Source organism: Amblyomma mixtum, chromosome 1, assembly GCF_055824585.1.
Source record: "Amblyomma mixtum isolate Tamu chromosome 1, ASM5582458v1, whole genome shotgun sequence".
NCBI lineage: Eukaryota > Metazoa > Arthropoda > Arachnida > Ixodida > Ixodidae > Amblyomma > Amblyomma mixtum.
Window position 1 is genome coordinate 177,234,247 of NC_143012.1, and position 18,709 is coordinate 177,252,955.

Here is an 18,709-nt window from a genome sequence, read left to right on the forward strand (position 1 = left end):
TGATCCTTGCGTCATAATGTGAGCACTTGTGTGATTAGATAGCGTCCGTGCGTGCCACAAGATAGCGTGATTTTATTCTTGACTAGTCTTTAATCGAGCCGTCGTCATAAAGTAGACAACAAGGTGGAGAGGCCCGCTGCCCGATTTTGACTGCCTTTGAAAACAATGAGCGGTGTGATAAGACAACAAGCATCGGCTCGAGGCCAAACTGCCAGCTAGGTCACCACAAATGGCAGATTGGAGAGGACGTCGTTCGCGATAAGCCGAACTGTGCTGTTCGCGTTTTGTACATCACCCTTTTGCAGCTCAGCGCCCCAAGGCATCGTTGCTGTCGAGGACAAAAGTGCCGAGGACGCGCAAGTGCTGGTCGAAATTAGGGTGAAATAGGGTTGAGGGCGCAGCCTTTGACTCACCCCTCCTCCACCTTATTCTCCTAGCGGTGCCACCCACGCTTGTTCGGACGCCACTGGGCGCGTACAAAGCGCTGTGCATGTGGTTCGGTTTCTGTGCGAGGACGCAGCTACTGAAATAATGCCACTGAACTGAAAACAGGCCGTAGTATAAACTTGTTTTACTCGTGGCTGAAACCTTCTGCTTATACGCTCGATGCAGTCGCTGCGGCTGCACGGTGATCTACAAGCTATGACAGGCTGTTGCGGTCCACAATGCACTAGGGGCACTTGAAGAAGACAATGACTATTTTGTTTTTCTTTGTATTCGTTTTTATTTCTTTGCATCCTTCTTTGCATTCCTTTCTTTGCATCTGGATCGATTTTATGCGTCAGTGAGGGAGCATCGTGAGTTGCCTTTTCGCGCAGTTTTCGAGCCGGGGACCATACCTCGCGCAGGTTCTGCCACCGGTTCCTGTCGGCCTCGGACGTGTCGCTGGCCTCCATGCTGGAGCCGCTCGTGGCAGAAGAAGTCGAGCACTGGAAAATATTCGCGGCGCACGATGCGACGTCGCTGCTGAAGGCGGCCGTCGCCCTGTCACTGACCCGAGGCGTGCACGTCATGTTCGGCCTCGACATCGTGCGCACGGCCGATGGCGCAGCGCAGCTGCTCGTCTTCCAGGCACGCAGGAAGCATGAACCATCTGTGGCGGCTAGCCACGGTTTTCAGGGATCAGTTTAGTTGCCTAGCTTACGAAGGAATGGGTATGCATAGAATAGGTGGCGCTTAGAAGTGAGAGCTTCCAGATTAACTCAATATGTGTATCTTCGTAATAGCTTCCGAGCGGTATGCAACTTTTTACAACTATAGCTATTTGACGTACTTTCAACGGAGTAGTGGGTGATGATGTAGTATGTCCTAGCGTAAAAACTCCCGCGTCCTCCCTCTGGCGAAAGCCAGTGCTGCCTAGGCGGTTTTTACCGTACACTACACATCGGTCGCGTAACGGGCATCATGAGATTGTGCCATCTGCGGCCGTACGCTTAGAGTAGTCTTGAGAACGAGCGCACACACGCGAGCGGGTAGTGAGGTACGGTGCAGCTGTTTCTGTCCCTTCTTTCCCAAGCGGCTGCTGTCGCGAAAAGTGTTGCAGTGGTTTTATGAAAAACCTAAGACGAGCACAGTTGCATAACTTTCTTTTCATGCGACGAGCCAGCGCACTCAGCGCGAGTGAAAAACAGTTAGGCGATAGCAGCCCTCGAATATCCTCATTAAATAGCATGTCTTTATCGACAGATAAACACAGGTCATCTTTAATTTAAAGCACAGGTAGACAGAAAGTTGCATGATGTCAGGGAAATAAATGTGCAGGAGTAGGGAATGTTATATAACGTTATTTCATGTTTGCACGAAGCCTTTAAGAAAGATGAGGTTGATATTAATGGGAAAATGTGACACGGTCATCAAGAAGCAAGCACATTATAGTCTACGTTTTGTTCATTTGATGTTTCAAGAGCGTTTTTATATGAACAAGGCGGCAATAGGCTCTAGTTGGTTGTACGTTCAGAAGGTTTAACGCGTTACCACTCGTAAATACACGACTGATAACCGTACACAGATGGAGACCACTCGATAAACGCATAAGGGCAACTGTGACTTCTTCACAAATAAGGTACATTTTTACAAATCACGCCTTCAGGCTGGGTATACACTGCAGCATGCAGTATGTATAACCAACTCGCCCGTTTACCTATAGTATTGATATACCTCACCCCTCATAATGCCTGAGTTATGATGCAAGCTTCAATTTATGCAAAGAAATAAACAAACCTAAATTGTTATACTGCAACGTGCAAGCTAACCAGGCTTGCCAAGAACAGTGGCTTTTATCGCCTAGACGATGCCAGCTTAAGTTCTGAAAGCACTTGATCCGTTTCGGCATACAGCAAGGATGTGGATGCGATACCCGGTTCCAGTAAACTCATTATCACGGCATATTCGAAGAAAGGCCGCCGATAAACTTCCGACGACTTTCTAAAACAGTTCTGCTTCCTTACACAAACGCACAAACGGTCCTGGCGTTTTTAACGCATCTTGCTGCAAGAACTGTCAGCGCAAGCCGTAAACTCACTTTGGCTACTGGTAGATCTCACTGCCATTACTCCAGAGCTGGTCAGAGTGTTTGTGGACGGCAAAACGGAGTAACAGCGTCTGACAAGCCGATTACTTCGCTATCACAGCACCGAACCGTTTAATCATCCCTTCACTCGAGGCGTTCCGCCCTTGAGATCACATGGCCAGCTTCAGGAACGCAAAGCATCTGTGCGGCAACACTTCGTAGAAAGCGACTACGAACTGTGCAGACCCACTATAAGGCTTACATGCCTCCATCAAGTTATTCAACAAAACTGGCGCCTGTGCTGTCTTTCTCTACCCTGTCGTCCTTGTTTTTTAAGCGCTACTACTATGTCCTCTCAACCTAAACACCAACTAGCCCAGCTGTCTGCCTTAAAATCCTGCGTTTTCTTCATTGCCATGGTGTTCAGACCTAATTCTGAAGTCTTCATCCTTCTATTCTTGTCCCCTTTCTCACACTGCATGGTCGAATCTTGGAGACCAATTGATAATTACCTCTTCTAAGTAGAAATGCGGTGGCTTGTATTTTGCTGTTTGCAGCTCTGCACCCGGCAGTCGTGTAGTCTCAGCTCCAAACTTTTGTTCGGTCTGCTGTGGGAACTAGGCGCTTCGCCTTCTCATACACGAACAATAAATAATAAATCTTGAATCCAATGCAACATTTTGTCCTTTTAGACGCACAGAAGTGGTGTGACCGGGATTTATTTCGAGCCCTAAATGTTCGATAACGTGATTGAAATCCCAGTGTACGGCAGTTTTTTTTTTATTTCACCTCCACCACAATGCGGTCAAACTCTCATGGTAATAGTAGTGGCGCTCGTCCCACCAGCAACGACCGAATACCGTGGCCACTATCACGTGATTTCGCTCACGGCGTTAAGCACGCGTTGTGCTGTGTTGTTCTTCCTTCGTCCTGTGTCTAGCGCTGTTTTACTTACATATGATGTACCAACTTGCCCAAGCCTCCGCCTTAACACAGTTAAAGCAACTTTAGCACCGCGGCGGTTGACAGGGAAAGGAATGTAATAAAATTTAGATCGCTACACAAACGCGCATATATTAGCAAAATCGAAGAAAGTCGCCTCGAGGATATCGCGCATTATATGGACGGTTTCTGGAGCCAGTTCGGCAGACGAACGTCAAATGAGGCTGATGGTCACAATGATCGTTTGCTCAGTCACGTGTTCTGAGTACAGTTGCAGAGATACGTTAGGGATTATTTCAAACCAGTAATGCATCAGCCAAACACGGGAGCCTGTTTTAGCTATGTACAGATAAATACCACAGATGACCACATATATTCCAACATGACGCTTTTTTTCTTACTGGTTGCAGGGCGTGAACTTGTTTTTTGGGGTAGTGGGTCCGATATAAGAGTTAAAGCACAAGTACGGTGTGTGTGGTGGTTGGTGAACTCCATCCATATTACGTTTCTCTCCTAAGATGTTTGCAACCACCTCTCATTTGCAATAGGCGCGGCCAACCTACTCCCAAGGTGTCTTTGTAGAGCTCATCTGCACGTCATACACAGAAAATATAAGCAGAAACGGGGCAGGGATCAGAAGCTAGTTATTGTTAACCGAATAATCTGTCCTCTACTGCCTTTCTCCGCAGGTTCTTGCGGATGGTGTGAAAACTTCTGGTTGTTTAGAGCTTAGTGCTCAGTGCGTTTCGGGAGAAATTTTTACCGTACGCGCTGACCTGAACGCAGGGCAGCACCTTGGCCCAGAAGCTGGGAGAAGCGAACCACACACCGGCTACCGAGGGCTACCTTAAGGAGCTGCACGAACAGGCCGTGCCCCGGCTGACGGCAGTGGGGGAGAAGGACATCCTACGCCTCGAAGACGTGCTCGAGCAGGACCGGCGGCTGGGCTCGCTACTATCCGCAGGCAGCGGCGAGGTGCGTCTGCCCGTCACCGTACTCGGTTCGCTGAGCGGCTCCCTGAACTCGTACGCCTGGATACGGCAGCTGAACTCGCACCTGGCGCCGCGCGATCGGCTCAGCTACCAGGACTACATCGTCGTGGACTCGTACGACGTCGTGCGAGATGCCGTCCGCTTCCTCTTCGGCGGGATCGGGAGCTTGCTCAAGGTGGGCGTCCTCTGTGGGCACACGTCTCTGACGTCTCCGATGATTGTGAAAGCGCTTGAAGAAATTCAAGCACTACGCCGAAGGGGTATCCGCATTGCAGCGAAATCAACGGACCTCACGTGCGTCCAGGGTCGATTTTGCGGTAGCGTAGGTAAATTCTTGCGCGAGGGCAGGCGTGGATCAAGCGGTCTTTTCTTTACTGCTCAGAAACCGTATACCAAAACTAAGACTGAACCAAATCTCCGCTACGTCTTGCGTGCAAGTTTTTCTTTGCCATAACTTTCGCCCAGGCCTTGCATGCATGACAAACCTCCGCTCCAATATCTAGCGTAATCATAATGCAATAATTCCGCAAGAGGATTGCAAACAGCGGTGCCTTTGGTTGCAACGCCGTTAATCAAACAAAAAGTAAAGTATTAGTTAAGCGTGCTCCCTTCGTACACAGCTGCTTACTGCTACAGTTCCCGCGCCACTTTTCATGTTTTGGCGCCGTGCCCATAGTCGCCATATATTTTTCCTGCTCCCTACGTTCGTGGAAGACACCTCTTCTGCATGACATGCTTTCTTAGTTATGTGTGTCGTAGCTGCGGAAGTTACGCAGTAGTAGTGTTTATCGCATCTCATTTTCCATAGCATCTGGTATTCAAGTCTGTAAAATACGCTGGGCAGACTTCTTCAGCACGCCCCGTCCCTCGCTATTTCCAGCCACATCGTTCCTCTTTCCAGCCCATCCACAAATGTGGGCCATGGCAGTGCACCTTCATGCCTAGCAAAAATGCGACGTGCTTGCTTTTTTTTTAATTTTCTTGCTTCTGTGTCACAATTTACTTACCGCATCAACGTCGAAAGGCAGCTGACCCTCATCAGCACCATACTTCGCGCATACTAACGCTTTTAAATTTTCTTTTTTCCCGAAAACTATTGACGAATGGAACGCCCTGCCTCTACAAGTGATATCGGCTGTTGATTTTGACAACGCACTTTGTGAGCTATTTTAGATTGTATATGTGCTACACTGTTGTGTGAATGTGTTTTTCTGCCCTCCCTGCCTGGACCCAAATGAGGGTCTGCAGTATTGTGAAAATAAATAAAAATAAGTAAATAAAAATTTAAATGCATCAAAGCGAGAGCCCGCCTTATTCACAAGATTTGCGCCCTCTATTTAATGGCGAAAATTCGTCTGCTACTCGTTGAAATCAAACGCTCATTCAGAGACGGAGGCGCGATCTGGTCCCACGGGGAGCCAGCTGCGCTTGCGAAGTGGCGTATCTGTGCAGCGTGTGCTTGACGGCTGCCGCCATCTGTCGCTTGCGCCTATCACTAGCATGATCTTTGCATGTCCAGTAGGAGCAGGCGGTTTCATTTCAACCATTGAAGCCGGAGAAGTGGCGCGCATGCGCAGAGCGGCGTTGTGAAAAACCCGGATTCTGCTTTGAATGCATTCGCAGCCAATTCGTTTACATCTGGCTTCTTCCCACTGTAAGCGGTGCGGGCACTTTTTCTTATTTCTTTTTTAAGCCCAAACTAATATCTGCCAAGCTGTAAGCGAGCAGGGAACTTCTATTTTTCTTTCTTTTTGAAGCCCTTTCTAACATACGTCAACCTATAAGAGACCGCTGTTCATTCGAACCACATCTGAAGCCAGCGTCTTCCCAGGTGGCCTACTACATCTACCTGCACGCGCTGGTGAATGTGTTGCGGTACGACTACCAGCGGAAGCAGCAGTACGGCTCAGCCATGAGCGCCAGTAGCGTGGCATCCCTGGTGCGAACCTGCCTACAGCTCACGCAGGCACGTGCTATTGTCGCTTTCCTCCTCGCAAGTGCTGCAACTTCACAGACACTCTTTCAGTTTAGTCGCTGGAAGGAGGCAGAAATCCGCATCGCATAACGCCAGCCAGTGCACTCAGTTGTCGCAGTCGTTAAGATTGTTGCCCGCCCGCATTGCCGTATCGCAGACTCGCGCCAATCCCCGTCGATATAATCGTCTATCCGAGGTATTCATACGACGTCACGGCCGTCATTTTGCAGTGCAGAGCGCAGCCTCAGCAGTGGAAACCGGAGCGGGTGGCGATAAGCCCATTAAATTCGTTTGCAGCCTTTCAACGTGTTACATACACAACAAAATGGCCTCCACTGTGATGTTGGTGGATACTCCCTACACTCCGTCTCACAATTTTGATAAGACAGAAAATGGAGCTGCGCAGAGTGCAGAGGTTTCCGTACTTAGCGTAATGAGCGCGCTGACATGTTGAACGCACCCCCCGCTCTGACTGACATAAAGTGCAACTTTTTTTTCCCTGGCGTAATAAACATGACCCTTTCGTTAGGAGCGCTGCCGGCTGATTATATTATTTAATGCTAGCTGGCGCCCTCCTTGGAACGCACAGAGAACTACGCAGTGCTGCTATAAAGCGCTATCTGTGGAATGTCAAGACTAGTGCACTATAAACATAAGGAAGTGAAAAGTGGGTAAACTCTCCTCCAGCGGGCTCCTTTTTGAAGACACAGTACGCTGTCGAAGTCCCACGGTAGGTTTTCATCATTAAATACACGGGACGCTTACTATTGGCAACGAAGACATGTCCCCACCCGAAAGCATAGCAATTTGGAGAAGTCAGGAAAGGAATTAGACTTTTAAACGCAGCACTGGCAATCTTGAGGATTGCAAATTGAGGAGATTGAAACCTCGGCTAAAATCTTGGTAACTGAAAGAACTTCGTTTGTTTTCAAGAGGGAATCTGTTTCCTTTTCCTTAGTGATGGAAATCTACACCAGGGATTGGGCAAAGTACTCTGCTCCTATTAGAGACTGCGCTAGAGGGTCGTTTATTCCGTTTTTACTATCATACAATTGTATGGTAATTCTTGCTAAAATTGTATGCCTAATACCTGACCCTACGGGACGAAAAGCCAACAGGAACGTTACGCACAGAATTCCAAACAAAAATAGAAACCACGCCTATTCACAAAGGGATCCCCGTCTGAACTGCCATAGTAAGGATTCTGGCAACTTGTTCTGGATTCTGGCAAACTAACTAATCAACATTTTCACTTTAGATTTCAAGGCCAACATCATATTAAGAAATTGAAGCCTGTCACATAGAAGCTGAGTCCAGTTTTTAAATTTTCTTTGTCGGCAATGCATTTCGATATATGTAATGTCAAGAATGCCTATTTTAGCTCGAAAAGTGGGCTTTCCGCAGTGCACATTTTAAAATGGCGACGCTGGGAGTAGTGCTGTCGCGGAGATCCAGTTAACTGCTTCTGCAGCATAAAACAGACAAACGGCTTCCGTATTAGCGGCATTACTAACGCGAGCGACGCCGTTTTAAAAATGTGCATTGCGGGAAGCCAACTTTTCGAGCTAAAATAGGCATTTTTGACATTAAACATTTCGGAATGCATTGCCGATGAAGAAAATTTAAATACTAGACTGAGCTTCTATTTTCACAGCTTTTAATTTCTTAATGTAATGTCCTTTGAAATCAAAAGTAAAAAAGTTGATTTATTATTTCTAGTTCATCTTTTAATCACTGGCCTCTATCAAGTACATAATGTCCACCTTGCTGTACAATCCACCAGCACAGACCGCACTGACGTATCTCTAGCAGGGTTTAATATAATAACGATCTGCAAACAACTGAAAGAGAATACCCGGTATATCACTTGTTCACGTTATTTACCCTAACCGGGTTTCCTCTTGCCTCCTGAAGCGAACGCAGTGAAGTGAAACCGGGTCTAACTATACTGTCCCCACCAACTCTGTCTGTTTTGTTTCGCTACCTCAAAGCTCTTGTTCGGTGGAAAGTTAAGCAAGAACGCACGTGAAAGGAGCACTTCACTATTGCATTGAAAACTGTGCCTTTCTTCATTCGGTTCAATATGTGCCAAGTAGCCTCAGAAGCAGCATGTCCCGAGTGGTTTTATAACACGGCTTGGCTGCCCGCGGCTGCAAAACCTTGTATTTCGCTGGCCACATCGTATCATCAGACCAGTCTGTCTTACTAGGCCTAGCTCTGAAGACTTGTAGTTGGGCTAGATGGCGCGCATTTCTTGGGAATATTATGATATAGACAAAAGTGGAAGGACATGAAATACTTACGACTTAAGGTGCTTCCAGGATGCAGAAACAGTTTTTTTACTCTTTTGGTGACCCGAACGAATGCGATGCCTCATACGTATGGCCGTCGTTTCTTATGTTCAACACATATGTGAATGGCTTGATGACACATGGAATCGTTTGCTTGTGGCGGTCCTATCCAATTTGCAGATTGTCTTGCTTTGTGCAGGGATAGTCCTCCTAAACCCATATTTCGCGACCGCACACGGAAGCCCAGTGGATTGGTTCTGTTCGGCAGCGCATTAGTTGAACGGGTGGTCCACGCGTGATCGCGGCTTGCTCGGGTGCTCACTGATAATAAAACGTTCCGCGCACACGCCACAGGACGTCCTGTCGGACACGTGGTCCGTGCTGGTGGCCAGCGTGCTGGTCGCCGACAGCGGAGCCGAGCGGGCCGCCCTGTCGGTGGCCGACCACGTGGCCAGGTCGGCGCTCGAGGGGCCACTCCTCGACTGGATGAGCGACGCGATGCACAGGAGGGCGCGCGAGGTGGTCGGCGCCGTCGACGTGCGGCTGTATCGGCCCCGGGCAGCGGCGCTGGTCTCCCCTAACCAGGCGGCGACGGCCGCGGATGCACTTTTTCACGACGCGACGTCCGTCAAGCAGTTTCCAGGCGAGCATCGCGTTTCTGACACAATGCTCCTCGTTTCGGCGCCATAGCCTTAATGGCCCCGTTCACCAGAAAATCCGCTGTCGGCGTTGTGGGCGACAATGCCGACGAACGATTTGTGAGCTGCAAATCACGAGCATGACTCTAGCAGGTGGTCGCCATGCAGAGAAACCTAGGAGCCAGGCGGGCTGCCTAGGTCATTCGACCTTGTGACGTCATCACAAACTTCCCACCGCATGATCAAATTAACTGCCCACAGCGGCAGCAGGTGGCTGTTAAATTAATCACTGGTCGCTCGAGAAGAGCAACCGAGGCCTCACAAAACCCACCACTGGGAGAATCTGCCATCGCTGGGCAGTGGCGCATCGCTTAACAGCTGCGCACCACTGCGCCAGGAAGGGTATGAGGACTACCAGGGATCTATGAATGTTACGTAGGGAATGACCTTCTGCTTATATGGGAATCAGCCCATTAGGCTACAGCGCCATACCCTCAAGGCGGAGCTTAAGTGAACCCTCCCATTTCGTTTGGTAACGCATTTTATGATATTCGTGAGAATAAGTGTTTAGCGTAGGATTTCTTTATGAGTGATAATGTAAGACCAAGCTCATGCTTCAGTCTTCTTAACCAGTGTTCCCAAGTTCCTCTCGAAGTTGCAAGCCCATGCCCAGTACGAAGTACGAATCTTTATCACTTTTTTCTGGGATTATTTCATCGCCAACCAAGTACCCAAAATCGTCATAGCCCCTGGACGTGGGGCTCTCAGCTAGGACTAGCAAACGCGGAAAAAGCCTAAAGCGTACGATATGCGGCCAGAGAAGTTGAGAACTTGTTTTGCAATAAGGCAAACACTTATTTATATATAATGATCGTCAGCAAAGGACTATGGCTCGCGCCTAGTTCTGCATTTTTCAGCGCTGTTCTTCATGCATCTGAGTCAATACCACCGGATAAGAACTGCATAGCTCGCATTGCACGCTCTGCACTGTCATGCGATGTCGCTGCCAGTTCCTGGAAATGTCACCGGGAGGTCATGCGTACGACGCGTCGTGAACGTCCCCAAGCGACACAGCTAATGGTCCCAATATTGGAAACGCGTTCGCAAATGCTGGACCTTCAAAGGACCAGAGTGAAACCATCCATTTGTAATATTGGGCCGATCGCCTGTTCTGCTCGAGCAGTGTCTTGTATGTTATGAGGTCTGGTAAGGGGCTTTCTCGGGGCTTTCGGCGCTGACAACCACCTCTGTTCTCGTCGCAGGCGTATACTCGTCCATGCGGGCCGCTCAGCGTGCGGCAGTGCTGCTCCGACCGGCGCTGGAGAGTGAAGTGGCGGCGGACCGGCACTTTCTGGAGGCACGCGTCCACTACGAGGCCGCGCTGCAGCAGTTGCTCGTGCCCCCGGCCCTCTCCTTACGGCCGCTGCTCTACTCTGAGGAGGTGCCCGTCGAGCTGGCCATGGGCACGCTCGGCTCGCTGCTGGCCGAGGAGCTCTACCGCGCCATAGTCCCGCCTCCAGACGCCACGCAGCTCTGGAGCAGAGAAGCGCGACTCAACGTACACAGGTACTGAGGACATAGCGCTGCGCAATGTGCCACCTTGCTTCGGCTGAAGGCTGGCTCATCAGGGTGACTAGCCAGGGTGGCGGAGAATAGCCGTCACCGTCACTTGCAGAAGTACTTGCTGTTGATCTAGTTGGTTCGTCATAAAATTTTTGAATGACGCAAAGGAACAAACACAGAAAGATACGGACACAGAAAGAGCACTTTTAAAGCTTTAAAATTTTACCATCACTTCCCCGCCCCCGGAAATGGCTCTACGTGGGAGCTTTATGGATATTTACCGGGCAACGGGCAATGGTTTACTAGGGTCAGACTTAAGAGAAGAGGCAAGCGCTGACTTCAAGCTGAATTTAATTACGAAGCTGTGGCTGTGACGTGGTGCACAGAACGTGAACAGCTCTGCAGAACCACCTAGCCCGAAGAACACCCTGTCCAATTTGCCATGCATTCGCTTATCGGGACTGCCACTGTGCATTGTGCTATAGCCATTCACTGGCTGCTCTTACCCTAAATATCTTTTAGAGTTCGACCCCTGCTTGCTGTCTGGAAAAGGCAGTTCCTATAGTTGATCCCACCTCAACAGTCACCAGAAGAACCAAATCAATAATAAGAGTTTGGGCCGATAGCCAATGGCTGGTTTTAATAGCTCGTTACCGCAAGAAGCCGACTAAACAACACGACTCATGACCTCAGGAGTGATAGCCTGTGGTGGCGGGCAGATTGCTTCGGCTGTGCGAAGGGGTGGATACCTCGGTCTTGTTTATGTGGTAGTTAATCTTGGCCACATCTTAATCAGGGCAAAAATGCTCACTTTCCAAAAACGCTTTTTTGCCAAAAGCGCTCAATCGCAGCACTATTACACATTTCCTGCTAATAGGACTATGTCTTCATGTTATTGCGAAGTGTCATTGCTCTTTGAAATAATACGACAATATTCACAAATACTACTGCACATGTTCACGTACGTCTACAGCGAAAATCAAAACAAGCCCTCGTGCAGTTTCTGCTGGCATGCTAGCCTTCTAGCAGACTTTTATGATTAGTCGCAATTCGAAACCGTTATCGATCTAAAAACAAGTAAGCCGAGGAAATCACAAAAAAAATATTTTCCAGTGAAAAGGAATGAATAAACACCATCTTTCTCTTATCACCACAACGTGAGAATATCTCCTGCTAGATGTAAGCGCATTTTACTTACCCTCGGAGGTGGACTAGCCTGTCAGATATTGTTTTACGCACATATACGAGATGTCATTGGAGATGTTGGCACCTCCCGTCGGAGCCGGCTGCTCGTGCTCTCGTAATCTGAACAAAGCGCAGTGAAAATTAAACATAGCTACAAGGAACGTTACCACATCTTGGAAAGGAACAAAGCGGACTCCATCCAGTCCATGGGCACGAACGCAGCCAATGTGCCCATTGTACCCACCTCACCTATCCCAGACAAGACGCACACACTAATGGGGTATTCACATTACATATTTATTTTATTTGTTGTCTCGCCATTGGGAATATATACATTATTCGGTTAGCATTCACTTAAAGCTGGATATAAAAGGAACTCTACAGAGAACCCGTCCCGTCTGTGTTGAGTTTGCTTCTCCTCCCTACATTTCTGCTCTACAGAAAAGCCCACATATTTCGAACTAAATCGTTTTGTGCATTGAATGCAGAGCTGATATTTCCAGCATCTTCTCTGTCACGAACAGCCGCGTCATGCTCGTGGATGTCAGTGCGCCAACCATCGCCACTGCACTGCCAAGCTGGCACCGGTGAATGCTGCATGCGCGCTGCTGCCATCGTCCCACGTTGCACTCGTCCGGTGCAGAGTTCTATTTGGCGCTAAAGAAATTTATATTCGGTATTGCTTACAAAAGTTGGCTGTTCGGCAGAATTATTCGGGTAAAAAATACGCGGGCACGACTAGGAAAGGTGATAATTTAGCGTCGCACGGATAACGCGTTAACGTAAAGGAACGTGGTCCTTTAAAATTGTTGTCCCTTGTCGCGGAGAAAATTTACTATAAGGCGAGGCAGTAACGGAAAGCTTTGCACGCAGTAAAAGTAAACAGGTTAAGTTGTGTTTCCGTCCACTGGCCTTCCGTACAGGTTTTGGATGAAGAGAAAATGCGATTTCTTACCTGCTCACCTTTGGCGGGCACCACGTGGAACTGCGATAATTAACTTCATCGTCAATTTTCTGAACCCAGTTGGGTATTCTCACGTCGTGCGAAATTGCTACCAATGTAATAGCGACATTTCGAGGGAACCAAAACGCGCCCCCAGACACTCTTGGCAGTAGCGGTACGGGTGACAGTTGGCAAAAATGCCGGCGTCGTCCGTGTGAAATGTAGGCTAGTGAAACCTACATTGAAACCCAACGGGAGATGTGAATGAGATAGTACATGTTATAAAGAGCCGCTTAACAATTTTATATTGCTGTTTAATCTAGCCCAAGACTATTGCGCTTACTGCTCTTTTCTCTTTATTTTGGTCGAGATCGCTCAGCCAGCCATAGACCTACAAATGCTAGGCTGGAGTGGATCCGCTGTGCAAGAAACTGTTTACTGTAGCTCCAGTAAATTTCACAGGTTCTTTTCTTCCCTTGCACCAGAGGTGCCCCGCCAGAGACGGTTGGTTTAACTCTCGACTGAAGCTTGATCTTTGCACCAGGGGTGCCCCGTCAGAGACGGTCTCAAGATGTGTTGACACGCAGGGATAAAAAAAGGGAATAACTGAAGATTTATATACAAATATTTACAGAATATACAAGTTAGATACAACGGCAAAAAGACAAACAACCAAAAGGGTGGAACTGGCTAACACTAGGGGAGGCCCCTACTCGGCGTAGCCGAAGATGCATAGCATCTGACCTTAGCGCAGAACCCCGCTTCCGGCTCCGGGGCCCGGTTTTAAAGCCTTAAAGGCCCGGCCCGCATTTGGTAGCTCCTAATCATGTTGCACTGCTCACATGATTGGTTTACCCAGAACATGGCCAGCCCTCCAGCTTCCGTAGGGCAAAACGCCCTTTCCACAAACACAAACGCACAGTCGTGCCAGCACGTGCGGAGTCGAACATTCTCTCCGCCACAAAATAAAATAAAAACAAACACAAATATACATTCGTGCCAGCACGTGCGTGAATCGGTACCGCGGGGCGGGGGACACCCGTTCTTCCCAGCGCGTTCGCGAGCGGGCGCGTTCCAAGAAAGGAGACGCTTCGCTTTGAGCGCTCCCAGCCGCGTTCCGATTACCCCGCGTACACTAACGATCCCTTACAGCTCCGTTGGGAACACTTTACGCCAGACGTCCCGCTGAAATCGCCACCCTGGCACAACAAGTCTTCACCCTCCAGGAGATCCACCCACCCCAACGCCATCCTTCAGAAGCGCCTCCCACCACCAACTCACTCGCCTACCTCTCCCCTCCACAAGGCCTCCACCCACAAGAAGCCTGCGCAGTAGATGAACGAAAGGCCAACGGTGAAATGGAATCCCAATAAGCAGTTGGAAAGCCACTTGTTCTCCAAAAGCACCACCCATCTCTCCACCCAACACCCTTAGGTGGGGGGCTTCCCACCCTCGACCCAACTTCACCTTCTAGCACCCACCCACACCAACCTGCGCCCGCCGTCACCTTCCAGAAAAATTCAGTCGCGTGTGTGAAGCCTTATCATCATCATCATCATCAGCCTGACTACGCCCACTGCAGGGCAAAGGCCTCCCCTGCTATGCTTGCCTTTTCTTGGAATCCACTCCGTTACCCTTAAAGCGAAACTGCATAGGTTTTAGAAATCAAAGCGCTTAAGAGGGTCGAATGTGTCAAAATTGGAGATAAAGCATGCGAACATTTTTCGACCTAGCACTTTAAATCCCGGACGCCCTTCAAGCTTCTCCGCAAGCGCACAACGCCAAGGGGGGGGGGGGGGGGGGGGGGGGGGGGGGGGCATTATGACGTCATCGAAGTTATCGGTACATTTCCAACGCAAGAACACCTGCTTTGAAAGCAAAAAACCAAGGCCACCGAAGGCAAAAAATGCTGAGAGTTGTTTGGCTGCATCTAACGCGTCACTGCAGGTTACGGCTGACGACAGCGGTAATTTGAAATCATACCTTCCGTGACCTCCCGCTGAATTTCTCTGCACCTCTCTGGTGCATTAACGAGAAGCGCAAAATTCAATCGTCGATTACGTCATTATTTTAAATGCTAGTGCAAAGACACTTGGCATGCTTTACCCACAGCCTATATAGATTTGAATCCTTGAATATCGCAAAATTCTCAAACTGCTGCAGTTGCCCTTAAGGACCCATTACATACCTCACCCAAGCCCATTTCTTCCTAATGATTTCGGCTAGGAAGCCTCGACTTAGAGTAAAAGCATTAATTAGAGAGTTGTAGCGCCCTCCTTGGGCTACGACTAAAAGCGTGGTGGACGAAGAGGAAAATAAAAAAAAATGCTTCGGGTCGTGCGCTTGAGATGCCACGGCAGGGCAGTTCGGTTCTAGCCACGATACGTGTCAGACGCTTTATTCGCTTCGCCCCCGAGCCTTGCGCCTGCAGAGTAAAAGCATCAATGTAATATTCGGGCGAAGATGCAACTGTTTTCGCAGCTTTCTCGCATGAGGTTTCATGATCGTCTCGTGAATTGTCACTGTTTAAAGAACTTTGGTGCTCGGTACTTCGCGTGTTTTGTTGTTACCTGCGTCTGGTGTGCGCATGTGTACATTGTCTGGAGAGGATCGCACTAAATTTCATGAGGAAGGTAGATACCGCGGCGGGCATTCTTCCTTCCGTCTCGTCTATCTGCGTTGCTCCAGTGCTTTTCTTCAGCACGCATCATCCCTTGTGTGGGTGATCAAATCAGCGCAGCTTGAGGTTAAAGGGAAACTGCATAGGTTTTAGAAATCAGCGAGCTTAAGAGGGTCGAAGGTGTGAAACTTGGAGGTAAAGCATGCGAAGTCTTTTTGGGCTAGCACTTGAAATAGTGAAGTAATCACCGATTAAAATCCGGACGCCCTTCAAGCTTCTCAGCAGCGCACAACGCCAAGTGGGGGGCGCATGATGACGTCATCGAAGATATCGGTACATTTCCAACGCACAAAGGCCTGCTTTGAAGGAAAAAAACTCCACCGAAGGCGAACCCTGCCGAGAGTTGCTTGTCAGCGTCTAACACGTCAGGGCAGGATGTGGCTGACGACAGCGGTAATTTGAAATCATACCTTCCGTGACGTCACGGTGAGTTTTCCTGCACTTCTCCGGTGCATTAAGGAGAAGCGCAAATTTCAATCGTCGATTACGTCACTATTTTAAATGCTAGTGCTTGACACTTGACATGCTTTACCTACAGCCTACATAGATATGAATACTTGCATATCGCGAAATTCTCAAAGAAGTGCTGCAGCTGCCCTTTACCAGCAGTGAGAAAATTACGCGCGTCACAGATCTGGTGGTGTCCAGGCGGCGACTTTAACTTGGGCAAAGATTTTGTTGCTGCATAAAGGTTGCATAAGCATTCTCTTCTTATAAAGAAAGTCTCATGGGAGCCTTGTCGTCGTAGTTAAGAAAATCATGATTTTTTTTACATTTGTGATGTATTAACAGCAACTGCCGAGGTTTTAGAACTAGAGTAGTTTAAAGGGTGCGAATGTGTGAAACTAGCAGGTAAAGCGTGCGAAGTCCTTTTAGACTAGCATTTGAAATGGTGACGTAATCACCGATTAAAACTGTGATAGTCTTCAAGCTCTACGCAGTGTGCGGTGCCAAGTGGGGGAGCACATGATTACTTCATCTACGGTACCGGTGCAGTTCCAACGCACGAACTCTTGCTTTTAAGAGAGAAACACTAACGCCAGCAAAGCCAAAACCCTCCGAGCGTTATTTGGCAGCATCTAACAACTCTAGTATGGATGACACTAGCAGAAATTTGAAATCGTACCATGCATGATGTCACATCGAGCTTCTCCCCAGCTCTCTATTGCACTGAGGAGAAGCCTCAAATTCTTTACCCAACAGCCTACATAGATTTCCAAAATTCAGGGGGCACTCTGGCTGTCTAAAGTGCGGCAAGACACTTTAACAGTGCCTTTAAACAGTGTGCCTTTCCCGGCACACTGTTTGGCATTGACTGCGAGATGGTTTGTGCTGTACTAGTGCTCTATTTGGCTACACACTTTGACTACAAATTGTAACTAGACACTTCGACTGCTTCTTTAGAAGGACTCACTGACTGCTTTGATGAGTTCAGTTGTATCCATGGCTCTGTTCGCAGTAATGAGGTACGTAATGTGGTCACCCACGCACGCCTTACGCCCCCTGTCGGAGCAGACCACAACTATTTTATTACTTGTCGTCTGCTCCAAAAGGGGACGTCAGGCACCCGTGGGTGACCTCATTTCTGCGAATCCGTGCACTCTGACGTCACAACCATTTCGACCAACCGAAAAGCGTGACACCTCTCCTGACAACCTCCTCTCGACAACCTCCTGTCGACAACGATGAGGCATTGAAGGCTTTCGTCTTAATATTTGAATGTCGCGGAATTCTCGGAAACCTGTTCTCGACTACACGCAGCTTCGAGCAGTGCCTCCGGACCTTGGCCCTGAGTATTCTCAACGCCACTTCGGCAGACGACCCGCAGCTCGAGGGCATCGGCGCAGCGACTGGCGAGCTGCTGCTCTGGGCGCAGGGTGCGCGCCTGGCCTACGCCGGCCTCGAGAGGGCGCTGGGCGGCTTCCGTCGGGCCACCAACTGGCACGGCTACTGGCTTCGCGCCCAGAGGAACTTCTTCCGCCGCTACTGCCTGCTGCGCTGCAGCGCCACCAAGCCCGGCTCGCGACTGCGCTGCCTGCTGCCGCTCGCCAACATGGCCGAGTTCGCTGAGGCGTTCCGCTGCCCGCCCACCGCAGCAGCCACTTACTGCACGCTCCAGTAGCGGCTGCTAGATATAGCTGACTGGCTCGCGACACTTAAGGCGTTTGCCTATGCTACGAGTGGACATGCGTGTTTTGCGCGTCTCTGCGTATTAGTTTAGCATTTTTTACCGTATTTATGTTTCCCTGTTTTTACTATCGATTCCCCGTGACACCTGTTACGCGCGTTTATTTGCTAGCCTGCCGCTAAAACTAGTTATGGAGTTAACGTGCGTCCATCTCAAGATGATTGCTTGCGCTTCTCTCGTTTGGCAGCAGTACACCACACGCACTGATTTTGCACTCGTGTACACATGAATGTTAATTACGATATATTCGCTGCATGTATTCCGTGTAAGTAAAAGAAACGCGCTTCTTTTAACTATTCATAAGACAGCCGCAGCATGTGATGTCGACTAACTGCAGCGAACAAATCTGTGTATAATCCCAGGACGCACCGAGAAGGACTTGTGTGTTTGCGCCGAACGCAGTCGGCAGAAGTCTGCTTGCCATTTGTCCTTCTGGAACTCTGCACACAAACAAAGAAACAGGGCGCTCGTGAATCCACCGAACTGTGTGGTAAGGGCGTGCAATTTTTCTTGAGCAGTTAATAAAATCTACCTGATGCCACTCATTGTGTACCATTTTCTGTTCCGAAAAGTACTAAAGCGCTCTCCGCGCACTTTGTAACAGAAGGCCATGAAAGCAGTGAAACATAGACGTCTAAGCCAGGCAATCTACGCTTAGTTGAGAACGCGAGTGGCGGTTTGTATCTTACTTGATAAGCAAAGGCGAACTGTACGCGGGCGCCGTTTCGCTTGCGTTCCAGACGAAGCTGCTGCCATTCATCGGTCTATAGGTTGTCTTCAGCAAGCCCGTTTCAGAGCTTTCA

At 49.1% G+C, this 18,709-nt stretch overlaps 2 protein-coding genes across 2 annotated transcripts in view; both read left to right on the forward strand.

Annotated features, from left to right (window-relative positions):
• LOC149370024 (uncharacterized) overlaps positions 1 to 9,399 on the forward strand; it is a 32,909-nt gene extending 23,510 nt beyond the window's left edge. Inside the window, exons 4-7 of the mRNA XM_089576819.1 lie at positions 849 to 1,071; positions 4,238 to 4,618; positions 6,275 to 6,409; positions 9,064 to 9,399. Of these exons, the coding sequence (XP_089432945.1) occupies positions 849 to 1,071; positions 4,238 to 4,618; positions 6,275 to 6,409; positions 9,064 to 9,399 (1,075 nt within the window). The remainder of the gene's footprint in view (positions 1 to 848; positions 1,072 to 4,237; positions 4,619 to 6,274; positions 6,410 to 9,063) is intronic.
• Positions 9,400 to 10,610: 1,211 nt separating this feature from the next.
• LOC149370027 (uncharacterized) lies at positions 10,611 to 18,408 on the forward strand. The gene is made up of 2 exons (XM_089581218.1): positions 10,611 to 10,913; positions 17,480 to 18,408. Exons 1-2 carry the CDS (start codon positions 10,624 to 10,626, stop codon positions 17,838 to 17,840), a joined length of 651 nt encoding a protein of 216 aa, XP_089437344.1. The 5' UTR covers positions 10,611 to 10,623; the 3' UTR covers positions 17,841 to 18,408.
• The last annotated feature ends 301 nt before the right edge of the window (positions 18,409 to 18,709 follow it).

Bases quoted from the DNA above. Each gene is read 5' to 3' on its own strand.
- LOC149370027 (XM_089581218.1), top strand. From the start codon at position 10,624: ATGCGGGCCGCTCAGCGTGCGGCAGTGCTGCTCCGACCGGCGCTGGAG. The intron at 10,914-17,479 runs GTACTGAGGACA...GACTACACGCAG, and splicing joins GCGCGACTCAACGTACACAG to CTTCGAGCAGTGCCTCCGGA.